Here is a 24,328-nt window from a genome sequence, read left to right on the forward strand (position 1 = left end):
TATAGCCATTCATGTGCATGTTCAATGTTCCCTTTTGCCCACACTACTTTACCTCCTTCAGGACTCTGGGTTCTAACACAGAGGCCCAGTCACGCACTGATGGGAAGTAAACACATAGAGGTAGACACACAGATACCAGTAGAAATATTGAGGGGAGCAGCCAGGTTGCTCAAGATCCACTTCGAAACTCGACGTCCGTCCAACCTTAACCCTTACCTTAAGCATTCAGACTGAATGCCTCAACTTAACCGTGGAGTTGTTTTTGTTTTAACCCTATCCCAAACCTTAACCCTTAACCCTTAACCCTTAACTTAACATCTGGCTCCGAGGGCCATGTCTTCAATCTCAAAGTTAGGCACACGCTTTTGTTTTTTTGGTTTAACCCTTCCCCAAACCTTAACCCTTAACTTAACCATTCAGAATTCATGCCTAAACGTAACCTTCAAAATGTTACGTTTATAGACAATTGTCGGATTCCGCAGTGAGACTGCGAGAGCTGATTGATGAGTGAAAAGGTAGAAATAGACAGACAGATAGATAACACGGAGGGAAGAGAGGAATAGAGACAGACAGAAAGATAGCACAGAAGGAGGAGAGAAGGGATAGACAGACAGACAGACAGACAGACAGCACAGAGAGAGGAGAGGAGCAAATGGTCTAATGAGATATAAAGTGATCTAGAGAGACTATGAGGGTTAATCTATAGGTTATGACAAAATAAATGTATTTAGACCCAAAGAGTATCTCTGGAGAGGAGAGAGGAAAGAGAGAGTTAGAGAGATAGAATGGGGTGGGGTGAGAGACAAAAGGAGGTGAGAGAAAGATAGAGGGTGGAGAAAAGCAAAGAAATGGTGAGAGATAAATATATATATATATTGAGAGCGAGAGAGAGAGAGAGAGAGAGAGAGAGAGAGAGTAAGTGTATGTGTATGTGTGTGTGTGTGTGTGTGTTCATGTGTGCGTGCAAGTGTGTTTGTGTTCATCTGTGCGTGCGTGCGTGCGTGCGTGTGTGTGTGTGTGAGTGCTTGTGTTCATGTGTGTGTGCGTGCATGCATACAGTGGGGGAAAAAAGTATTTGATCCCCTGCTGATTTTGTACGTTTGCCCACTGATAAAGAAAGGATCAGTCTATAATTTTAATGGTAGGTTTATTTGAACAGTGAAAGACAGAAACAAGACAACAAAAATATCCAGAAAAACGCATGTCAAAAATGTTATAAATTGATTTGCATTTTAATGAGGGAAATAAGTATTTGACCCCCTCTCAATCAGAAAGATTTCTGGCTCCCAGGTGTTTTTTATACAGGTAACGAGCTGAGATTAGGAGCACACTCTTAAAGGGAGTGCCCCTAACCGCAGCTTGTTACCTGTAAAAAAGACACATGTCCACAGAAGCAATCAATCAATCAGACTCCAAACTCTCCACCATGGCCAAGACCAAAGAGCTCTCCAAGGATGTCAGGGACAAGATTGTAGTCCTACACAAGGCTGGAATGGGCTACAAGACCATCGCCAAGCAGCTTGGTGAGAAGGTGACAACATTTGGAGCGATTATTCGCAAATGGAAGAAACACAAAAGAACTGTCAATCTCCCTCGGCCTGGGGCTCCATGCAAGTTCTCACCTCGTGGTGTTGCAATGATCATGAGAACGGTGAGGAATCAGCCCAGAACTACACAGGAGGATCTTGTCAATGATCTCAAGGCAGCTGGGACCATTGTCACCAAGAAAACAATTGGTAACACACTACGCCGTGAAGGACTGAAATCCTGCAGCGCCCGCAAGGTCCCCCTGCTCAAGAATACATATACATGCCCATCTGAAGTTTGCCAATGAACATCTGAATGATTCAGAGGACAACTGGTGAAAGTGTTGTGGTTAGATGAGACCAAAATGGAGCTCTTTGGCATCATCTCAACTAGCCATGTTTGGAGGAGGAGGAATGCTGCCTATGACCCCAAGAACACCATCTCCACCATCAAACATGGAGGTGGAAACATTATGCTTTGGGGGTGTTTTTCTGCTAAGGGGACAGGACAACTTCACCGCATCATTTGACGGGGCCATGTACTGTCAAATCTTGGGTGACAACCTCCTTCCCTCAGCCAGGGCATTGAAAATGGGTCGTGGATGGGTATTCCAGCGTGACAATGACCCAAAACACACGGCCAAGGCAACAAAGGAGTGGCTCAAGAAGAAGCACATTAAGGTCCTGGAGTGGCCTAGCCAGTCTCCAGACCTTAATCCCATAGAAAATATGTGGAGGGAGCTGAAGGTTCGAGTTGCCAAACGTCAGCCTCGAAACCTTAATGACTTGGAGAAGATCTGCAAAGAGGAGTGGGACAAAATCCCTCCTGAGATGTGTGCAAACCTGGTGGCCAACTACAAGAAACGTCTGACCTCTGTGATTGCCAACAAGGGTTTTGCCACCAAGTACTAAGTCATGTTTTGCAGAGGGGTCAAATACTTATTTCCCTCATTAAAATGGAAATCATTTTATAACATTTTTGACATGCGTTTTTCTGGATTTTTTTGTTGTTATTCTGTCTCTCACTGTTCAAATAAACCTACCATTAAAATTATAGACGGATCATTTCTTTGTAAGTGGGCAAACGTACAAAATCAGCAGGGGATCAAATACTTTCCCCCCCCACTGTACATACATGTGTGCTAGTGTTTGTGTGTGTGTTCATGTCTGTGCGTGTCTGCATTTGTGTGTACAAGCAAATGCATGCATGTGTGTGTGTATAAGGCCAGTGACAGAGTGAGAGACCCAGACCCTCTGATTATCAGACAGACAGAAGGAAAGGAAGGACAGAATGACAGGGAATGAGAAAAGAGAGATATGCAAATGATACGGGGATGAAAGAGAGAGAGGGCATGGAGGGTCAGGCTGATGGAGAGACGAGGGAGGAGGTATAGACCGAGGGTTAATGATACAGGGATGAAAGAGAGAGAGGGCATGGAGGGTCAGGCTGATGGAGAGACGAGGGAGGAGGTATAGACTGAGGGTTAGTGATACAGGGATGAAAGAGAGAGAGGGCATGGAGGGTCAGGTTGATGGAGAGACAAGGGAGGAGGTATAGACTGAGGGTTAATGATACAGGGATGAAAGAGAGAGAGGTCATGTAGGGTCAGGCTGATGGAGAGACGAGGGAGGAGGTATAGACTGAGGGTTAATGACACAGGGACGAGAGAGAGAGAGAGAGAGAGAGAGAGAGAGAGAGAGAGAGAGTGAGTGATGGGAAAGAGAGAGACGGAGTGACGGGGAAGAGAGAGACAGTGAGTGATGGGAAAGAGAGAGACAGGGAGTGAAGGGGAAGAGAGAGACAGGGAGTGATGGGGAAGAGAGAGACAGTGAGTGATGGGGAAGAGGGAGACGAGAGAGAAGTGGAGAATATTTAGAGGAAAAAAAGGGGACACAGATAAAGGAGGGAGTAACTGGAGATAATGAGAGGAGGGTGAGGAGGAGGGAGGAAACGAAGGGGTGATAAGAAGAGAACAGAGGAAGAAGAAGTATTGAAAAAGAAGATAAGATCAGTCTGAATAGAGACAAGAGTATTGAATATGTGCTACACTTCACTCCCCCTCCAGTGTGTGTGTGTGTGTGTGTGTGTGTGTGTGTGTGTGTGTGTGTGTGTGTGTGTGTGTGTGTGTGTGTGTGTGTGTGTGTGTGTGTGTGTGTGTCTCCTGTTAACCCCAAAGTTAAAGAATCACAAAGACATGAGTGCCCTGAACAAAAATATAAGTGCAACATGTAAAGTGTTGGTCCCATGTTTCGCGAGCTAAAATAAAATATCCCAGAAATGTTCCGTACGCACAAATTTGTTTACATCCCTGTTAGTGAGCGTTTCTCCTTTGCTGAGGCAATCCATCCACCTGACAGGTGTGGCATATCAGGAAGTTGATTAAACGACATGAGCATTACACAGGTGCACCTTGTGCTGTGGACAATAAAAGGCCACTCACACAACACAATGCTACAGACGTCTCAAGTTTTGAGGGAGCGTGCAATTGGCATGTTGACTGCAGGAATGTCCACCAGAGCTGTTGCCAGAGAATTGAATGGTAAGCCGCCTTATGACCACGTGTATGATGTTGTGTGGGCGAGCAGTTTGCTAATGTCGACACTGTGAACAGATTGCCCCATGGTGGTGCTGGGGTTATGGAATGGGCAGGCATATGCTACAGACAACAAACACAATTGCATTTTATCGATGGCAAGTGAAATGCACAGAGATACCGTGACGAGATCCTGCGGCCCATTGTCATGCCATTCATCAGCCGCCATCACCTCATGTTTCAGAATGATATTGCACGGCCCCATTCTGCAAGGATCTGTACACAATTCCTGGACACTGAAAAGGTCCCATTTCCTCCATGGCCTGCATACTCATCAGACATGTCACCAATTGAACATGTTTGGGATGTTCTGAATTGACTTGTACAATTCTATTTTTTAAACGACCAGGCCGGTGAGTGCTTGTGTGTGTGTGGATTAGGGATTCAGAAGTCAGACAAGGAAAAGAAGTGGGGGAGAGGGATTACATGTATATTGAACAAAAATATAAACGCAACATGCAGCAATTTCAAAGATTTTTAGAGTTACAGTTCATATAAGGAAATCTGTCAATTGAAATAAATTCATTAGGCCGTAATCTATGGATTTCACATGAGTGGGAATACAGATATGCATCTCTTGGTCACAAATACTTTAAGAGCCACAGCGAAATTTGACATCAGTCCACGCAGCCAGGACGTTAGGATATTCATTAAAACTGCCCACTAGGGGAAACAGTGAGCACTATAAGAGTTTTTTTTCACCCTATCCCAATCCTTAACCCTTAACTTAACATTTATGAATTAATCCCTAAACTCAACCATCAAGTTGTTTCTGTTGTAACCCTTTCCCAAACCTTAACTCAATCAATCAATCAATCAATCAAATGTATTTATAAAGCCCTTTTTACGTCGGCCGATGTCACTAAGTGCTTTACAGAAACCCAGCCTAAAACCCCAAACAGCAAGCAATGCAGATGTAGAAGCACAGTGGCTAGGAAAAACTCCCTAGAAAGGCCGGAACCTAGGAAGAAACCTAGAGAGGAACCAGGCTCTGATGGGTGGCCAGTAACTCTTAACGTAGAATTTCTGAATGAATGCCTTAACTTAACCATCATGTTATTTCCCAAACCTTAACCCTTAACTTAACATTTCTGAATGAATGGCTAAACTTAACCGTCAAGTTGTTTCTGTTGTAACTGTATCTCTATCCGTACATCAGAGTAGCTCTCATCAGAGATCTATACACTGCAGTGTCCTGTCCTGTAAATGGGCGAGAGCAAGGTTTGATTACTGTGCAGTAAAGCATCCCTCACACACACGTAGGCAAGTGCACGCAAACACACACACACACACACACACACACACACACACACACACACACACACACACACACACACACACACACACACACACACACACACACACACACACACACACACACACACACACACACACACACACGCACACCCACCCACACACACACACTCTCCAGCCGTCAATCGAATGGTTAAAACATTTGTCACACCTTGAGATGACAGGGGACTCGATTCACTGGAGCTTTCAGCTCACTATAACCAGAACAAGGACAAAGACACAGTGTCACACACTCACTGTCAAACACACACACACACTTTGTCTGATAATCACTGTCCTGACACAGTGTCTCAGTGACTTGACACATATTCAAAACTTTTTTTGTTAGATGCCTACAGGGCATTGTGTTCAAAAGGTATTTTTTAAATACCAACCAACTGTTCAGAAGCTCCCAAAGCATCTGAAGCTGAGGCAATGTTTTTACCATTATGGCTATGTACTTCACACTTTCTATTTATCACTCTCAGTGTGTGTATGTGTGTGTGATGTGTGTGTGTGTGTCTAACAGTGTGGTGACGGATGCTTTAATTTAAGTTTACCCCCCCCCCCCTCTCTTCAGTCTGGCCTCTCTCTCAACTGTTCTCTTCACTTTTCTACACACACACACACACACACACACACACAATCTCATATCTCTCACATCTCATCAGTGATTCTTCCCCTCCCTGAAAACGCTCCTTTTGTCCTTCTATCTTCTGCTATCCTTTATAGACCTCCCTCTCTGCCCCCTCTATCCTCCACTGTGCTTTGTTCCCATCCCTTTCTCCTCACTCCATCTCCTTTTTTGCTTCAGTACCTTTTTCGCCTGTGTCTCCTTATGCATTCCCTGCACAGGATGACTCAATCTACACCACAGGATGTGTCTCAGTAAAGAGCATACAAGTCAACGTCTGGACAGTGTGTGTGTGTGTGTGTGTGTGTGTGTGTGTGTGTGTGTGTGTGTGTGTGTGTGTGTGTGTGTGTGTGTGTGTGCGTGTGTGTGTCAGAGAGAAAAATATTAATAAATATAACACTAGAGAAGCCACCCTTATCCTCAAAGCTTACTTACTATATATACAGTACCAGTCAAAAGTTTGGACACACCTACTCATTCAAGGGTTTTTCTTTATTTTTACTATTTCTTTTCTTACTACACTTTTTTGGTTACTACATGATTCAATATATGTTATTTCATAGTTGTGATGTCTTCACTAGAATAATAGTGAAGACATCACAACTATGAAATAACATATATTGAATCATGTAGTAACCAAAAAAGTGTTCTTCAAAGTAGCCACCCTTTCCTTGACAGCTTTGCATACTCTTGGCATTCTCTCAACCAGCTTCATGAGGTAATCACCTGGAATGCATTTCAATTAACAGGTGTGGCTTGTTAAAAGTTAATTTGTGGAATTTCTTTCCTTCTTAATGTGTTTGAGCCAATCAGTTGTGTTGTGACAAGGTAGGGGTGGTATACAGAAGATATCCCTATTTGGTAAAAGAACAAGTCCATATTATGACAAGAACAGCTCAATTAAGCAAAGAGAAATGACAGTGCATCATTACTTTAAGACATGAAGGTCAGTCAATCTGGAAAATGTCAAGAACTTCAAAAAATGTCTTCAGGTGCAGTCGCAAAAACCATCAAGCGCAATGATGAAACTGGCTCTCATGAAGACCGCCACAGGAATGGAAGACTCAGAGTAACCTCTGCTGCAGAGGATAAGTTAATTAGTGTTACCAGCCTCAGAAATTGCAGCCCAAAAAAATGCTTCACAGACTTCAAATAACAGACACATCTCAAAATCAACTGTTCAGAGGAGACTGCATGAATCAGGCCTTCATGGTCGAATTGCTGCACAGAAACCACTACTAAAGGACACCAATAATAAGAGACTTGCTTGGGTCAAGAAATATGAGCAATGGACATTAGACTGGTGGAAATCTGTTTTTTGGTCTAATGAGTCCAAATTTGAGATTTTTGGTTAGAAACATTGTGTCTTTGTGAGACGCAGCGTAGGTGAACGGATGATCTCGGCATGTGTGGTTCCCACCGTGAAGCATGGAGGAAGAGGTGTGATGGTGTAGGGGCTTTGCTGGTGACACTGTCTGTGATTTGTTTAGAATTCAAGGCATACTTAACCAGCATGGATACCACAGCATTCTGTAGCGATATGCCATCCCATCTGTTTTGCACTTAGTGGGGCTATCATTTATTTTTCAACAGGACAATTACCCAAAACACACCTCCAGGCTGTGTTAGGGCTATTTGACCAAGAAGGAGAGTGACAAGTGCTGCATCAGATGACCTGGCTTCCACAATCACCTGACCTCAATCTAATTGAGATGGTTTGGGATGAGTTGGACTGCAGAGTGAAGGAAAAGCAGCCAACAAGTGCTCAGCATATGTGGGAACTTCTTCAAGACTCTTGGAAAAGTATTCCAGGTGAAGCTGGTTGAGAGAATGCCAAGAGTGAACAAAGCAGTCATCAAGGCAAAGGGTGGCTAATTTGAAGAATCTAAAATAAAAAATACATTGATTTATTTAACACTTTTTTGGTTAATACATGATTCCATATGTGTTATTTCATAGTTTTGATGTCTTCACTATTATTCTACAATGTAGAAAATAGTAAAATATAAAGAAAAACCATTGAATGAGTAGGTGTGTCCAAACTTTTGACTGGCACTGTATATAGTTGAGTAGCACCACAGTCACATCTTCACTGTTGACGTTGAGACTGATGTTTTGCGGGTACTATTTAATGAACCTGCTAGTTGAGGACTTGTGAGGCGTCTGTTTCTCACAGACCCAGTACGGATGGCTCCCACTCCTCTTTCTATTCTGGTTAGAGCCAGTTTGCTCTGTTCTGTGAAAGGAGTAGTACACAGCGTTGTACGAGATCTTCAGTTTCTTGGCAATTTCTCGCATGGAATAGCCTTCATTTCTCAGAACAAGAATAGACTGACGAGTTTCAGAAGAAAGGTCTTTGTTTCTGGCCATTTTGAGCCTGTAATCGAACTCACAAATGCTGATGCTCCAGATACTCAACTAGTCTAAAGAAGGCCAGTTTTATTGCTTCTTTAATCAGAACAACAGTTTTCAGCTGTGCTAACATAATTGCAAAAGGGTTTTCTAATGATCAATTAGCCTTTTAAAATTATAAACTTGGATTAGCTAACACAACGTACCATTGGAACACAGGAGTGATGGTTGCTGATAATGGGCATCTGTAGGCCTATGTAGATATTCCATAAAAAATCAGCCGTTTCCAGCTACAATAGTCATTTACAACATTAACAATGTCTACACTGTATTTCTGATCAATTTGATGTTATTTTAATGGACAAAACATTTGCTTTTCTTTAAAAAAACACACATTTCTAAGTGACCCCAAACTTTTGAATGGTAGTGTATATACTATATATGTGTGTGTAAGCTTTGAGGATAAGGTTGGCTGCTCTATTGATAGTAACCAGGGTTCAAAGGTCAAGCTCAATGGTTTATACACTTTCTGGTGATGCAATTGTAAAGCAAGACATGGCAGGTCAGGACACATATGGCAGGACACATACACACACACACACACACACATCATATTGCACAGTAATAGGGACAAATGTGTGTGTGGAGACTAATTATGTTCTTTGCTGCAGCAGGTGTCTGAATGTCTGTGTGTCTGAGGAAAGACTATTCCAAAAAAATTAACTACAGAGAAATGACTTTAAATAGAGTTAAACAGTCCAAGTCCCACAGCCAAGTCTCTCATGACTCACACTCAAAATATTCATATTCTCAATATGCCACTCTCTCTCACACAGACTCTCGTAAGATGTCCTTGCCAGACTTGAAAAAAAACAACGAAATAGCTCTGTCAAAATATTTATCTGCAGAAACAGTATCTTTCAGAAACGAACATGCACATACTATATGTACTCATGTAGACTGCAAACTTTCACACACACACACACGCACACACACACACACACACACACACACACACACACACACACACACACACACACACACACACGCACACACACACACACACACACACACACACACACACACACACACACACACACACACACACACACACACAAAAGTCGACACATTATTGCCCGTCATGCTGAATCCTGACCTGTCATGGGAGACCTGTTGCCATGGTAGCAGTTAGTAAACAATGGTGTCTGATGCTACCACCCCTCGGTCAGAGGCTAATGAGGTCATTAGCGCTGCTTGCTAATATTCTAACGATGTCTCACAAGCCTCCCAGACATGCACAACCTGACACCTCCCACCCGGGCACTTCCATTCTTAGAGAGAAGCTAAAAACATGAATTATATGTATATATAAGTATATTCCAGACTCTGACATTGCTCGTTGGGATATTTTTGTCATTTTCTTTTTTTATGTGTTTATTGTTTTATACTGCTATGTATTACTGCACTGTTGGAGATAGAAACACAAGCATTCCACCGCACCTGTGAAAAAAATCTGAAGCTGAATATTTTGTGTGTGTATGGTGGGGGTGTGGCAAATGAAACACTATTACCTACAGTATATAGTGCACTACAACATTTGTGTAGGCCTACTATAAAAGGGCATCATGTTTAACCTTCATTTAACTAGGCAAGTCAGTTAAGAACAAATTCATATTTACAATGACAGTCTACCATGGAACAGTGGGTTAACTTCCTTGTTCAGGGGCAGAACAGCAGATTTATGCTTTGTCAGTCGAGGATTCGATCCAGCAACCTTCTGGTTACTGGCCCAATGCTCTAACCACTAGGCTACCTGCAGCCCCAAGTCATTCGGGACACAACCTGGGTATTTTCTACCTGGAATGGAGAGAGTGATTATGGAGCGATATGAAGGTATTGATCCAGTCTGCAGCCATGCAGCAAGTGAAGTGGTACTGGAGCTGTAACGGTCTCAGCTAAATCAGTCTATTCTCTTCTTTCCGCAGAGTGAAAAAGAGATGGATGGAAGAACTGCTACACCTTTCTTCTCTCATCCAATAAAGAACTGAATCACATGTTCATTAATGACCCAGAGGTATGAGGACCAATCGTCAGACTGAGTGGTGACGTCATACCAGTGACAGAGGCAGAATTGGGACCACCATGGATTCTATGGCAAATGAGCAACAGTACTCTCACACACTGTAACTCATATTTCTCTCTCTCTCTCTCTCTCTCTCTCTCTCTCTCTCTCTCTCTTTCAAAAACACTCTTCACACTTGGATAAAACAGAGACCAGTAACTCATCTCTCCACTCAGATATAAGACTGCCTCCCACAACTGTGATGTCACAGAGTGGCTCCTCCTCTTCCTGCTCCTCTGGGGGCTGAGCAAATTGGCTGGGGCTATGGGTAGAAGGGTGGCTGATCCGACCAATCCAGTGCCTGCGCTGGGGGTGCCCTTGGCAGGGGGGCGATGGGGTCCGCTGTGCAGCGTGGGGGTGCAGACCTCCCCTGGCCTTAGGACGCTCCCGTCAATCAAACTCAACCAACCAACCAGCATGCAGCACCCAGAGACAAGGCAGAGTAACAACCATGTCACCACGGTAATGACCATGCCCTCGGAAACTGTTTTTTCTTGTAACTCGTGCAGCAGTGGCGGCAGCAGTGGATTTGCCGTTTCCAAGGAGACGAGTCAGAATGCGATCAACAGTCTGACACAGGACGACATGGGGTCACAGGGTTCAGGGGGCGGGGTCTACTGTCAGATCAAAACCATAAGGACCAATCCCAGGGAGTCTGGTCACAGGTCCAGCGGGAAACAGACGTCTCGATACACCAATGGGAGTGTGGTTGCCCCTGAGGTGGTGGGTGGGGTATGTACTGAGGGTGCCGAGGGGAACGAGCCAATCAGAGAGAGGAGGAGGGTCCAGTCTCTGAGAGGGGAGGAGTCTCGCCCTGTGCTGAGGTCAGGGAGTGTGTCTCAGTCTGTGAGCTCTCACGCCACGCCTCCAAGGCCCTGTAGAATGATGACATCATCATCGCCCCGTCTCTGTGGAACCTGCGGGCGTAGACAGTCCCAGGCCCCACCCACTTGCATGGCAACTGCATGCCGCAGGCGAGCAGCCAATAAGACCACAGAGAGCCAGACCCTCCCGAATCCTCCCAGGAAACAGTCCGTACTCCTCAACCAGAACCGGAAAGACTCCCCTGTACTGAACACACACACACACACACCACCAACCCCGCACAAAGCTGTGAAGAACACTCAAACACAAACTCAGACATTGCCCTCTCCACACACAACCCAAAAGACACACACGCTCACAAAAGATTCACCTGTGCCGACATGCTCCAACACTAAGGATACACAACACACACATACAGACCCAAAACCCAGTTTACCCAGGTTACATCAGAAAGAAACACACACACAGACTGCGGACACACACTCACACGCCACAGAGAAACACACATCCAGGCCAAATAAATCCACAGATAATACTCCAGCTACACAGCCTTTTCCAGACAAAAACGCAGAGACGTCATCTGACAACCAACACACACCACCAAACTCATCTACACAAGTCACCCCCAAGCCACCACCCCCAGTCCTCCTCATAGGCAAAAAATCCTCGGCCTCTACCCCTCTCCCACCTAAAGCCTCCCCCAACCCCTACCACACTGTCCAGGTGAACCCAAAACCAGCACCCCCAGTCCTTCAGACCCAACCCAAACATCCACCCCTCACCCCCTCCCTGCTCTCCAAAATACCACCAGCACAACCAATCAAAATAGAAGACTCCAAAACCCCTGGCCAGTCAAAAGATGCAAATGCTCTGCATGCTGCCCATGTGGCCTCACAATGCAATGGGGCACCAGGAGGTCTGGCGGGGTTACCAGGTGGGGTACAGGGGTGTGTGTCGGGGGGCCTCCACGGGCATCTTCACAGCGTGGAAGAGAGTCTGCTCTCCAACCAGGAGAAGATCAAAGTCCTCCTCAACGTTATCCAAGACCTGGAGAAAAGCAAGGCCCTCAGCGAAGGGTGAGAGAGGGGTGTGTGTGTGAGTGAGAGAATGAGTGAACGAGTGACAGAGAGGAAGATGAAATAGAAAGGGAGAGAGTGAGAGACAGAGTGTGCAAGAGATGGAGAAAGGATGTATGTGAGAATGTATGGGAGTGCCTTTGAGAATCAACTCCAATGCAAACTGACATGCTTTCAACTTGGTAATGCACTTTAAGGTCATGGGAGTATTGCAGGGGCTGTGATGTACTGTATACAGTAAGTTATTGCTGCAGTATTACAGAGCACAGCAGAACACCCACAGGGATATGTGTACAGAACACCTTTCTAAACCCTGCTGTATAAAAGTAAATATCAGTTATTACCTTTGTGGTGTATTCCACTGCTCTGACTTTGTATGCATTCTATCATATGGTCCATATAATTACAGGCAGAACTCCTTCCTTATGTCATGGCTGCTCCCTCAGGCTTTAAGGTCAACAGAAGTTATCTACCACTCTCTCGCTCTCTCTCTCTCTCTCTCTCTCTCTCATTTTCTTTCCCTCTCCTCCTCATTTCTGTCTCCTCTCCCTTTTTCTCTCCTCATTTCTATCTCTCTCTCCTTCTCCCTTTCTCTCCCTCCCTCCTCTCGTTCTCTCCCTCCCTCATCTCGTTCTCTCCCTCCCTCATCTCGTTCTCTTCGTTTCTACATCTCCTTGTTTCTCTCACACAAATCAAACACTCTCCCACTCTCTCATTTTGGAAATTGTCCAATTTTCGACTTATTCTTTGTTCCCATTCTCCTTTCTCCTCATTCACATTCATTCTTCTACTTGAAGAATGATATCAATCTCTTTTCACCTCCACCCATCCCCCTATCTCCCTCTTCATCCCTCTATCTTTAATTACCACCCTCTTTCTTTCCTTCTCTCCAGATATGAATCACTTCTTCCTCCGTACAATACAGAGCTTCTCCTCCGCTCCTCTCTCCTCACCCTCTGCCCTTTCACTATATGCCACTCACCCTCTACCTCTGTTGTCAATCAGTACATCACTCTCTCATCTCTTTCCTGTCACTCTGTTTTGTTTTCTCTCTTCCATCACTGTCTTCTCACCTCTCTGTCCTCACTCTCCCTCTCACCCCTGATCCCCTACAACAGACTGCACCCCTTCACTTATTTTCCCTCTCTCCTCTCTGCTCTTCTACCCACTCCTCTACTTTTTATTTATCATCTTCACTCCACTCTACTCCTTCCTTCCCCCTCCATCCTTCCCTCCCTCCCTCCCTCCCTCCCTCCCTCCCTCCCTCTTCTCTCTGTCAGTTCCTCTTGGGTTGACGGCTCACTATAATACCAAACTAATCCCTCCCAGATTATGATGGAAGATACGCAATTCATGTTTCAGGGGCACAGCAAGACTCACAACAATAATATACCCTGTTCCTCTGTGGCATCTGTGTGTGTGTGTGTGTGTGTGTGTGTGTGTGTGTGTGTGTGTGTGTGTGTGTGTGTGTGTGTGTGTGTGTGTGTGTTTGGCGCAGTGCTAGGTTAAAGTTTTGGTGCTGTTTTTAAGTTTGTATCTTGTGTCTGTGTGTTCTGTGTGTGAACTTGTGTCTGTCTGTTTGTTTGGGGTAGTACTAATGACGCTATCCTGTGTTTTCCTCCTCATCCTGATGTCTGCGTGTTCTTGTTGTTGTTGTCGTTGTGTTAGGCGCTGCTCTTACAGAACTGGACAGGATATCAACAACTGCCCCACCTGTCAGAAGACTGCCTGTATCATATACAGGTAAAACACCTTCCTAATACCACATTAATAATAATAATAATACCATTTCACTTTTCAACGTCACTTCTTTTTATATATCAAAATCCACATACTCCCTACAGGTACACTTTGCTAATATAACAGTATACACAACCCACATTTTACTGTGTACACTCAAACCACTAGCAGATGGCTTCAGTTTCAGTGTCAAGTTTTATTATTTGTATGTACAGGATATGCATTGTTGTATACATTTTACATTTTACATTTTAGTCATTTAGCAGACGCTCTTATCCAGAGCGACTTACAGTAGTGAATGCATACATTTCATACATTTTTTCCCTGTGTATACCGTCCAACAAAATGCAGGCTCCTTCTCGACTATGCAACAACAATAATAAATGATAAAATCTAAGAATACGAACATAAAGTAAATGGCAGTAGAATAGAATAAAGATTGTAGCATAATTATAATACAGGAAGGCACAATTTCTACAACAATATTTACATGTGTATTGGGGAAGAGGGGGTGTGGGGCATTGTATAAACTGAGCAGTATAATAAGTGTCTGGTAGCAGCAGTTGTGATATGCGTGTGTATGTCTGTGTGGGTGTGTGTGTGTGTGTGTGTGTATGTCTGTGTGGGTGTGTGTGTGTATGTCTGTGTGGGTGTGTGTGTATGTCTGTGTGTGTGTGTGTGTGTGTCTGTGTCTGTGTCTGTTTCTGTGTGTCTGTGTCTGTGTGTGTGTGTGTGTGTGTGTGTGTGTGTGTGTGTGTGTGTGGTGTGTGTGTGTGTGTGTGTGTGTATATGTCTGTGTGGGTGTGTGTATGAGTGAGTGCATGTGTACTAAGGTGTGGAGAATCAGAGCAGGTGGTCAGTCCAGTTCAAGTGTTCAGCAGTCTGATGGTTTGTAGTTAGAAACTGTCTCTGAACCTGTTGGTATCAGACCTCATGTTCCGATACCGTCTGTCCAACGGTAAGGGAGAGAACAGCTCGTGGCTTGGGATCCTTGATGATTCTGCATGCCTTACCTCAGGCACTGTTTCGAGTAGATGTCCTGGATGGGTTGGAGCACGGTCCCAGTGATGTACTGGGGCGTCTTCACCACCCGCTGGAGGGCCTTGCGGTCGTGGATGGAAAATTTCCCGTACCAAGCCGTGATGCAACCGGTCAGGATGATCATCCTTTCACCTACTCTGCGTCTCACAAAGACATGCGGTTGGAACCAAAAATCTCAAATTTGGACTCATCAGACCAAAGGACAGATTTCCACCAGTCTAATGTCCATTGCTCGTGTTTCTTGGTCTTTTTCTTATTGGTGTTTCTTTGCAGCAAATCGACCATGAAGGCCTGTTTCACACAGTCTCTTCTGAATAGTTGATGTTGAGATGTGTCTGTTACTTGAAACATTTATTTGGGCTGCAATCCTATGTGCAGTTAACTCTAATGAACTTATTCTCTGCAGCAGAGGTAACTCTGAGCCTCCCTTTCATCTGACAGTCCTCATGAGAGCCAGTTTCATCACAGCGGTTGATGGTTTTTGGGACTGCACTTGAAGAAACTGAGTAGTTGTGCCCAAACTTTTGACTGGTACTGGATATACAAAAGTATGTGGACACCCCTTGAAATTAGTGGATTCAGCTATTTTAGCCATAGTCGTTGCTGACAGGTGTATAAAATCAAGCACACTGCAATGCAATCTCCATAGACAAACATTGGCAGTAGAATGACCATACTGAAGAGGTCAATGAATTTCAACGTGGCACCGTCATAGGATCACACCTTTCCAACAAGTCAGTTTGTCAAATTTCTGCCCTCCTAGAGCTGCCCCAGTCAGCCCGAATGTAGTGCCAACTGTAAAGTTTGTTGGAGGAGGAATATGGTCTGGGGCTGTTTTTCGTGGTTCGGGCTAGGCCCTTTAGTTCCAGTGAAAGGAAATCTTAATGCAACAACATACAATGACATTCTAGACGATTCTGTGCTTCCAACTTTGTGGCAACAGTTTGGGGAAGGCCTTTTTCTGTTTTATTATGACAGTGCCCTTGTGCACAAAGCGAGTCCATACAGAAAGGGTTTGTCGGGATCGGTGTAGAAGAACTTGATTGGCCTGCACAGAGCCCTGACCTCAACCCCATCAAACACCTTTGGGATCAATTGGAACACCAACTGCGAGTCATGCCTAATCACCCAACATCAGTGTCCGACCTCACTAATGCTCTTGTGGCTGAATGGAAGCAAATCAACGCAGCAATGTTCCAACATCTAGTGGAAAGCCTTCCCAGAGAAGTGGAGGCTGTTATAGCAGCAAAGGGGGGACCAATTCATGCCCATGATTATGGAATGAGATGTTCGACGAGCAGGTGTTCACATACTTTTGGTCATGTAGTGTACCTCCTCCCTGTAGGCTGATTCGTCATTGTTGCCTATCAGGCCTACAACCGTGGTTGTCGGTGTTGTGCAAAGCCACGTAGTCGTGGGTGAACAGAGAGTACAGCAGAAGACTAAGAACCCACCCCTGGGGGCCCCTGTGTTGAGTCAGTATGGAGGAGGTGTTGTTGCCATTCCTCACAGCCTGTGGTCTGCCCATCAGGAAGTCCAGGATCCAGTTGCAGAGGGTGGTGTCCAGACTCAGCATTCCCACATAGATTTTCCTCTTGTCCAGATGTGTTACGGCCCAGTAAATAACGATGGAAATGGCATCTTCTGTGGATCTGTTGGAGTGGTAGGCAAAATGGAGTGGGTCCAGTGTGCCTGCCATGCTGGCCTTGATGTGGGCCATGACCAGCCTCTTGAAGCACTTCATGATGACCGAGGTGAGAGCGACGGGTCAATAGTAATTTGGGTAAGTCACCTTGTTCTTCTTGGGCACTGGGATGATGGTGGTCTCCGTAAAGCATGTGGGGACTATAGCCTGGGACAGGTTGATGATGTCCCAGAAGATGCCATCCAGCTGGTCAACACACACACTCTTGAGGACACAGCCAGGGATCCCATGTGGGCCGGCGGCTTTGTGAGTATTCACCCTTTTGAGAGTTTTTCCTCAAGTCAGCCTCGGAGAGCGAAAGCACCTGGTCGACCGGAGCAGCGAGAGTCTTCCTGAATGGCTCAGTATTGTCTGCCTCGAAGCGAGCATAGAGTGTGTTAAGCTTTGTCTTTTGCATCCCTAATGGTTTTGGGGAGCTCATACCTGCATGCCTTGTACGCGTCGCACGCCACCGAGTCATCGAGGTTTGTTCTGCTGACATTCAATGCTGCAGTACGGGCTTGTTGTTGTGGGTACATCATCATCAACACACGAAGCCTGTAACTGACAATGTACTGTATATTCCTCAATGTCAATGGATGAGTCCTGGGTGGATGAATCGTTGAACCTATTCCTAATAGTATTCTCAAATCAATCCTGCAGCATCGAGTTTGCCTCCTCCGTCCAGCACCTCACTTTTCTCTGTGTCGGAGGCTCCCTCTTGAGTTGCTGCTTGTAGGCGGGGAATAGGAACAGAGAGACGTGATCTGATTGGCCTCATTGGGGGTCGGGGTATGGCTGAGTTTGCTGTGTGCCGCCTTGGTGTTTGCTTGTGGCGGTATGTACCCAGCTGTCATAACCCACGAGTATTCCCTTGGCACATACTAGGGTCGGCATTTTAGCATCAGAAACTCCAGTTCTGATGAACAGGATTTCGCAATGCTCTCAACGTCGGTACACCAGGAATTGTTAACGAGGAAACATACCCCTCCCCCAGACTCTTACCAGATCCCCCTGAATCTTTGCAGAAGCCGCCGTTCAATCCATGCGGGACATGGAGAAGCCATCCGGTTGAACGGCAGAGTCAAGTGAATTGTCTGTAAGCCATATCTCAGTAAAAACAAAAGACACAGATTGAAGCCTAGCTCTGAGTTCACAAAGTTCCTTTTCCAGCGATCGGACATCAGCTATCAGGATACAAGGAAGAGGAAGCCGCTTATCTTCGTCTTTTCAGCCTAGCTCGGAGTCCTTTTCCTTCCTCTTCTTCGTTGCCTTAGGACAACTCTGCCAGGAGAAATAAGCAAGCCGGTAAAGTTAAGCAGGAACCGGCAAGACACACCCCCTCCTCAGCACTGCCAACAGGTAAAAGTCCTTGTGATGTCATCGACAGTAACAACAAGAAATTTGCCTAGTCAGATACTGCCCTGTACAAACACCCTACAAAGTACCCAGCAGCAACATCAGCATTCTCCAACTCCCTCTCCATACTCTGCATGGCTGTGACCTAAGTTAGTAATTAAATGCTAGAATCCTTAGTTGCTACATCAATTTTTTGGACTTATTAATTAATAATAAACACCCATTGATTCTTGAAGAATATAAGCTTAGTTTAACTGTTGTACCCAGTCAGAACCCAAAATATAAGCTTGTTTTACTCAATATTTGTAAACAACGTAAATATATCAAACACCGTACAGCCTCAAAACATGGCTAAAACTACATTTTTTTATGTCATGGATGCATCCATAGCTCTGTCTATGAATTTGAGAGTGGTTACATTTCTCCAGGCCCATCCCTCAGCTTTTTACCCAAACAGAGGTGGGGTCATCCCTTTGTTATTGTTTCAATTAAGGACTCTAACTTCAACCAATCAGGACCTGCAGCTCTTTGCTAACTCGCTATCAGCCCACCAGATCTCCTCCTTGTCCTTGTCTCCTCCTCCTCTCCTCCTCTGTAACCAGGAACAGCATTAGCTACAGCAGGAGTTCACATCTAATCAGGAATAATTAGGACCGGAGGGAAGGGTGGCAGAGATACCGGCTCACACAGGGCCCCCCCAGGGCCACAGAAAGCAGCTCAGGGGGCCCCCCAGGACCTGTTTTGGCAGATAATATCACAGGACCGCTAGGAAGTCCCTGAATAGCTAGTGAACAGCAAGGAAGTCCCCCAGTGAAGTTCAAAGTGAATGTTAAATAGAATACATTACTGCAGTAGCCTGAATCACTACTGCCTGAGTATGAACTATTTAGTAATTATCTACTATTACCACTGGGCACACTCCTCAAAGACTACCACACTGTGTTGGTAGACGTCCCAGGACATTTGGATTTAAATGTAATCTCTCTCTCTCTCTCTCTCTCTCTCTCTCTCTCTCTCTCTCTCTCTCTCTCTCTCTGTCTCTCTCTCTCTCTCTCTCTCTCTCTCTCTCTCTCTCTCTCTCTCTCTCTCGCTCTGATTTACTTGCCTGTCTGTCCCATTTCTCTTTTTCTAAATAAAGAGGATCAGTAGTATTCTATTATTCCCAATAGCAATATGCTGGTACACACACACACACACACACACACACACACACACACACACACACACACACACACACACACACACACACACACACACACACACACACACACACACACACACACACACACACACACACACACACACAGTACACACTGTACACACATGGAAAGTAACATACAGTTAATCCAAACAGAAGAGAAGGATCATTACAGTCATTCACACACACTTTATGGTCATTCTGAGGCCATTGGAAGACACCGATCGTTCTATTGTGGTTATGAAACACACAAACATACACACACATACACAGGCACATCAATACAGTCATTTTCTTGATGGTACAGTAATGGTGTTATCACACATATCACACAGTGGGACACAGAGAGGGGATGGAGGGATGAGTGTGTAGGAGAGAGAGATACAGAGAGAGAGAGAGAGAAGGAGAGAAAGAGAGAGAGAAGAGAGACAGCGTGGGATGGAGGCTTCCCTCTTCATGATTTGAGCTGGAAAACGACATTTTGATGTTTCCTGCCTGCAGATGTGTTGTATTGTCAAATCTAATTAATCTGTGTGACAGAGAAACAAGGAAAGGCAAGTTCTGACAGAAGAAAAAACACTGCACACACACAGACACACACACACACACACACACACACACACACACACACACACACACACACACACACACAGCAGATACTGTAGATGCCAGCCGGGGAAATCAATTAAGAGGAGCGGCTTTCCCAACTGAGGCGTAATCCCCAAAACAATAGAGGGGGAACAACAGAGAGATAAAGAGATGGAAAAAACTTAGATAGAGAGAGGGGGGAGGGGTGGAGAGAGTACATGGATAAACATGCTCGTTCTTTAAAACACCGTAAAAGCACATACTGCACAGCAAGGAATGTGTAGGCCAGGCTCAATGCTTATTTCTTTCCATTTGTGTGTGTGTGTGTGTGTGTGTGTGTGTGTGTGTGTGTGTGTGTGTGTGTGTGTGTGTGTGTGTGTGTGTGTGTGTGTGTGTGTGTGTGTGTGTGTGTGTGTGTGTGTGTGTGTGTGTGTGTGTGTGTGTGTGTGTGTGCGTGCGTGGTTTCAGTGGTAGCACTCCTCCTCTCCAGTGCTTTATAATTTATTCATATTCCTTTCCTCTCCCCTGCGTCTGCATCTGTGGTTTTACCTCTCTTTCATGTCTTCCGGTCTCTTCATTTCTCCTCTTTTCCGGGGACATTCTAACCTTACCTTAACTCTCCCTCTCCCTCTCCCTCTCCCTCTCCCTCGCACGGCTCTCTTTCCATTTACTCCCCCTCTTTCCTCATTCTCTGTATCTTGTTTTCCCCTCCTGTTTTCTCAACTCATCCTTTCATCATTTCAACCACCCTTCCTACCCCGCTACTACTCATCAAACCGTCCTGTCTTTACCCTCCTCCTGCCTCTCTCCCTCCCGCTGTTTCTCCTTTAGAAGTCCCTGTGTATTATGTATATTGGACGCCTCCTCTTCCCACTCACCGCTGTGTCATTTGAGCGGTTTCATTTGAGGTTTTATTTGTCAGGAGAGAGCAAATACGATGACTGAGTGGGCATAGGATTTTGAATGGGAATCCATTTTCTGGTCCCCCACAAGGATGTAAGTGTGTGTGTGTGTGTGTGTGTGTGTGTGTGTGTGTGTGTGTGTGTGTGTGTGTGTGTGTGTGTGTGCGTGCTGTGTGTGTGTGTGTGTGTGTGTGTGTGTAGTGAGACTAAAAGGCCCCTTCCTTCATCGTTAGCCTCATTAACTCCAGATGCTTAAACCCTATGCAACTCATCTCATTACACACAATTTTGTTTTACTATTGTTGTGTGGACCAAACAATTCATTCCCATTCAAAATCCGATTTTCCCTTAACCCTAACCCTTCACCCTAACCTTAACCCCAAACCGCTAACTCGAACCCTAAACCCATAACCATAAGTGTAATCATAACCCTAAGCCTAACCCTAAACCTAAAATAGCATCAATTCATTGTCTTCCTCTCGTTATTGTTTTCATCTCATTGAAGCGTCGCAGTTGACCCCTCTGAGCCCTCGGCCTCCATTGATCTCTAAGGCAAGTAACCGCCCAATGTTTACCCAGCCTCTCCAGACCGGAATGTTTGATACCATCACAAACAGAAACTGTCTTAAACCTAACCCCTAACCCCTAAGCTTAAAATAGCCTTTTTCCTTGTGGGGACCAGCGAAATGTCTGAATTTTCCTTGTTTTACTATTATTGTGAGGACTTCTGGTCCCCACAAGGATAGTAAAACCAAAAACACACACACAAACGTTCAGTGCACACTCAAACTCCACTGCAGTATGACCCGAAGCATTAGCCACTTTAGAGAGAAGAGAGGGAGGGAGACAGAGAGAGAGAGAGAGAAAGAAAGAAATAAAGCGAGAGAGAAAGAAAGATGAGGCAAGGGGAGGGAGTACTTTGAAAACATCACCGGGGAAATACGTTTTTCACTCAGCCCTCTCTTTTAGTTCCAACACTTTAGGACGACTCTCTACTTCGCTCCTCCTCTGCTCTCGCTTTCTCTCTCTTCCCACTCCTCTCATTACTCCAGCCTGTGATACAGCGGTGCATGAAGCGTAAGAATTCTGTGTACGTGAAATTACTTCAGTGTGTGTGTGTGTGTCTGATTGGGTGCATAGGCGTGCAGTTGCATGAGCACATGTGTTTTCAGAGGTGTTAAGCATGTGCATTGATGTGTGAATGTTACTGTGCACACCTAACTGCATTTATATCAAAGGGCATTTTAATAAGTACAAGCAATTTATGTGTGCGTACCTGTCTAACTTTCTCCACCTCTCCCCCTATTTTCTCCCTTTTTCTCCACCTCTCTCTGCCTCTCTTTCGACCTCTTTCTCCCACTCTCTCACCTTCTCTCTCACCCTCACACCCTCTCTCCACGCACTCTCTCCACCTCTTTCTCACCAGTGTGGAGCATGACTTCAGACAGCAAGAGGGGAGGTTCCAGCCAGTGATGGAAACTCTAGATGGGGTTTACGATGTCCCCCTCCCTGTCCCCAAACCGCCCCTCTCCCGCCCCCCGCCCCAGCGCCAAGGCCCGCGTCAAGAAGCTACGCAAAAAGTGTTTCTGGTGGCTATAGATACACACCCGTCGCCGGGGGGTACAGTCGCCATGGAGAAGTTGCGGGCTGCTGTTACTAAGGGGACTGGACAGGTGTGTGTCGATGGACCATGGCGACTGTTCCTGTGTCTTTGATGTTGCTATAGGAACTGTACACCTATTATGGTATTTGAGCTGCAGAGATGCTACACCTTAGAGCCTGTTGGAGTGTAGATAACATGGAGAGCAATAAGTTACCATGGACAACTCTATGAGGTGTGGACCAACTGATAGAGGTCAAGTCTTGGGATCACTGGTTACTGGATTTTGAAGAGACACTAATCTGAATGACTTTGTCCCTGACCAACAGAGTTTACTGTGCTACTGTGCTAGGTTGGACACATCTGGGACACGGTTTAATAAGAGTGTCCAGTGGTGACTCTGTTAGGTCAAAGGCCCCAGTGCTTGAACATAGATGAGCACTTATTCACATTCCACAACCTACAGAGTGACCAGCCAATCTACAATCCCTTCAGAGAGTGACAGGCCACGTAACCAATCAACACACGCTTCCACCAGGATTCTCCCGCAATACGCAAAACAAAAAAGTTACTGAGTCATACTTAGCACAAACAATATACACACACAGTATAGCACTAAACACATCACTTACACACACAGACAGGCGCGTGCGCGCGCACACACACACACACACACACACACACACACACACACACACACACACACACACACACACACACACACACACACACACACACACACACACACACACACACACACACACACACACAATACAATTATATCCACTCTACACTATGAGCTTTCATTATACCACAGCGCTATTGGCTAAAACACAAGCTCAACCAATAATAATCTCAACCTTTCCTTCCAAGACCACACCCTATTTACTGTTTAACCAATAATCAGCCCCGGACCCTAACCTGCCACATCAGTGCTTTTTAATAGATCGCTCTTCCCATTCCCATGTGTGATCTCCAACAATGCTTTTCTCTTCCTTTTCCTCTCGCTGTGTTGTTTGTAATAGTTATATTGGGATCCAATAAAAGTGTGTATTTTAAACAGAACATCATTTCCTGCTTGAACAGTGATTCCCAATTCCCATGACGACACACTTAAAGCACTACTGACTAGCACCATTTAGGATGAAGCTGTGGTACTATGGAGGAATGGTAAAAGCAGATGGGTGAGTCCACGGAGGGCTATAATGTGATATTTCAAAGGGTATCATAAAGGTCACTAAACTGAAAGTCTTTCAGACTGAAACAATCAGTAGTTTCCCAAATACTTTCTGTGTTTAGACCCACCTTGGGGAAATTTCTTGTCTCTCTTCAAGTAAACACTAAGTAAACAACTCCATTGTTTTTAGCCAGAACCCAATTTTAAGCTGTGGCCCAAACTGAATTGGCCACAACCCACCAGCAGGACACAAACAACAATTTGGGAAACACTGAAAGGACTGAAGAGAATGATTTAGAAAGCAGCCAGTGTAAGGCAGTACTCTACGATCGAAAGCTCTATCGAAAAACTTCTACATCAGGCCTGGGCAATTATTTTCCATGGAGGGGCCACATTAGAATATATTATTGCCATTGCAGGCCAGAATCATATTTCAGGATTATACATCATGTGTGTGACTGTGTTGACAGATATAGCTAATGTAAATTACATCCAGATATGCTATTTATTTTACTTTTTAACATGTACTGAAATAAACCACTTCCATGTTCTCCTTTTGGTAGGTATTTGCATTATTTAACATGTAACGAACTACGGGCAGGGAAAAGTACACTGTG

General features: G+C 45.1%; 2 protein-coding genes across 2 annotated transcripts in view; one reads left to right on the forward strand and one right to left on the reverse strand.

Moving 5' to 3' along the window:
- insyn2b (inhibitory synaptic factor family member 2B) overlaps nucleotides 1-24,158 on the forward strand; it is a 25,268-nt gene extending 1,110 nt beyond the window's left edge. Inside the window, exons 2-4 of the mRNA XM_045718222.1 lie at nucleotides 10,385-12,422; nucleotides 14,091-14,165; nucleotides 22,361-24,158. Of these exons, the coding sequence (XP_045574178.1) occupies nucleotides 10,786-12,422; nucleotides 14,091-14,165; nucleotides 22,361-22,649 (2,001 nt within the window). The 5' untranslated portion in view covers nucleotides 10,385-10,785 and the 3' untranslated portion in view covers nucleotides 22,650-24,158. The remainder of the gene's footprint in view (nucleotides 1-10,384; nucleotides 12,423-14,090; nucleotides 14,166-22,360) is intronic.
- Nucleotides 1-24,328, reverse strand: part of LOC106604826 (dedicator of cytokinesis protein 2) — a 153,788-nt gene that overhangs the window by 50,777 nt on the left and 78,683 nt on the right. The window lies entirely within an intron of this gene.

This window comes from Salmo salar, chromosome ssa05, assembly GCF_905237065.1.
Source record: "Salmo salar chromosome ssa05, Ssal_v3.1, whole genome shotgun sequence".
Classification (NCBI taxonomy): Eukaryota; Metazoa; Chordata; class Actinopteri; order Salmoniformes; family Salmonidae; genus Salmo; species Salmo salar.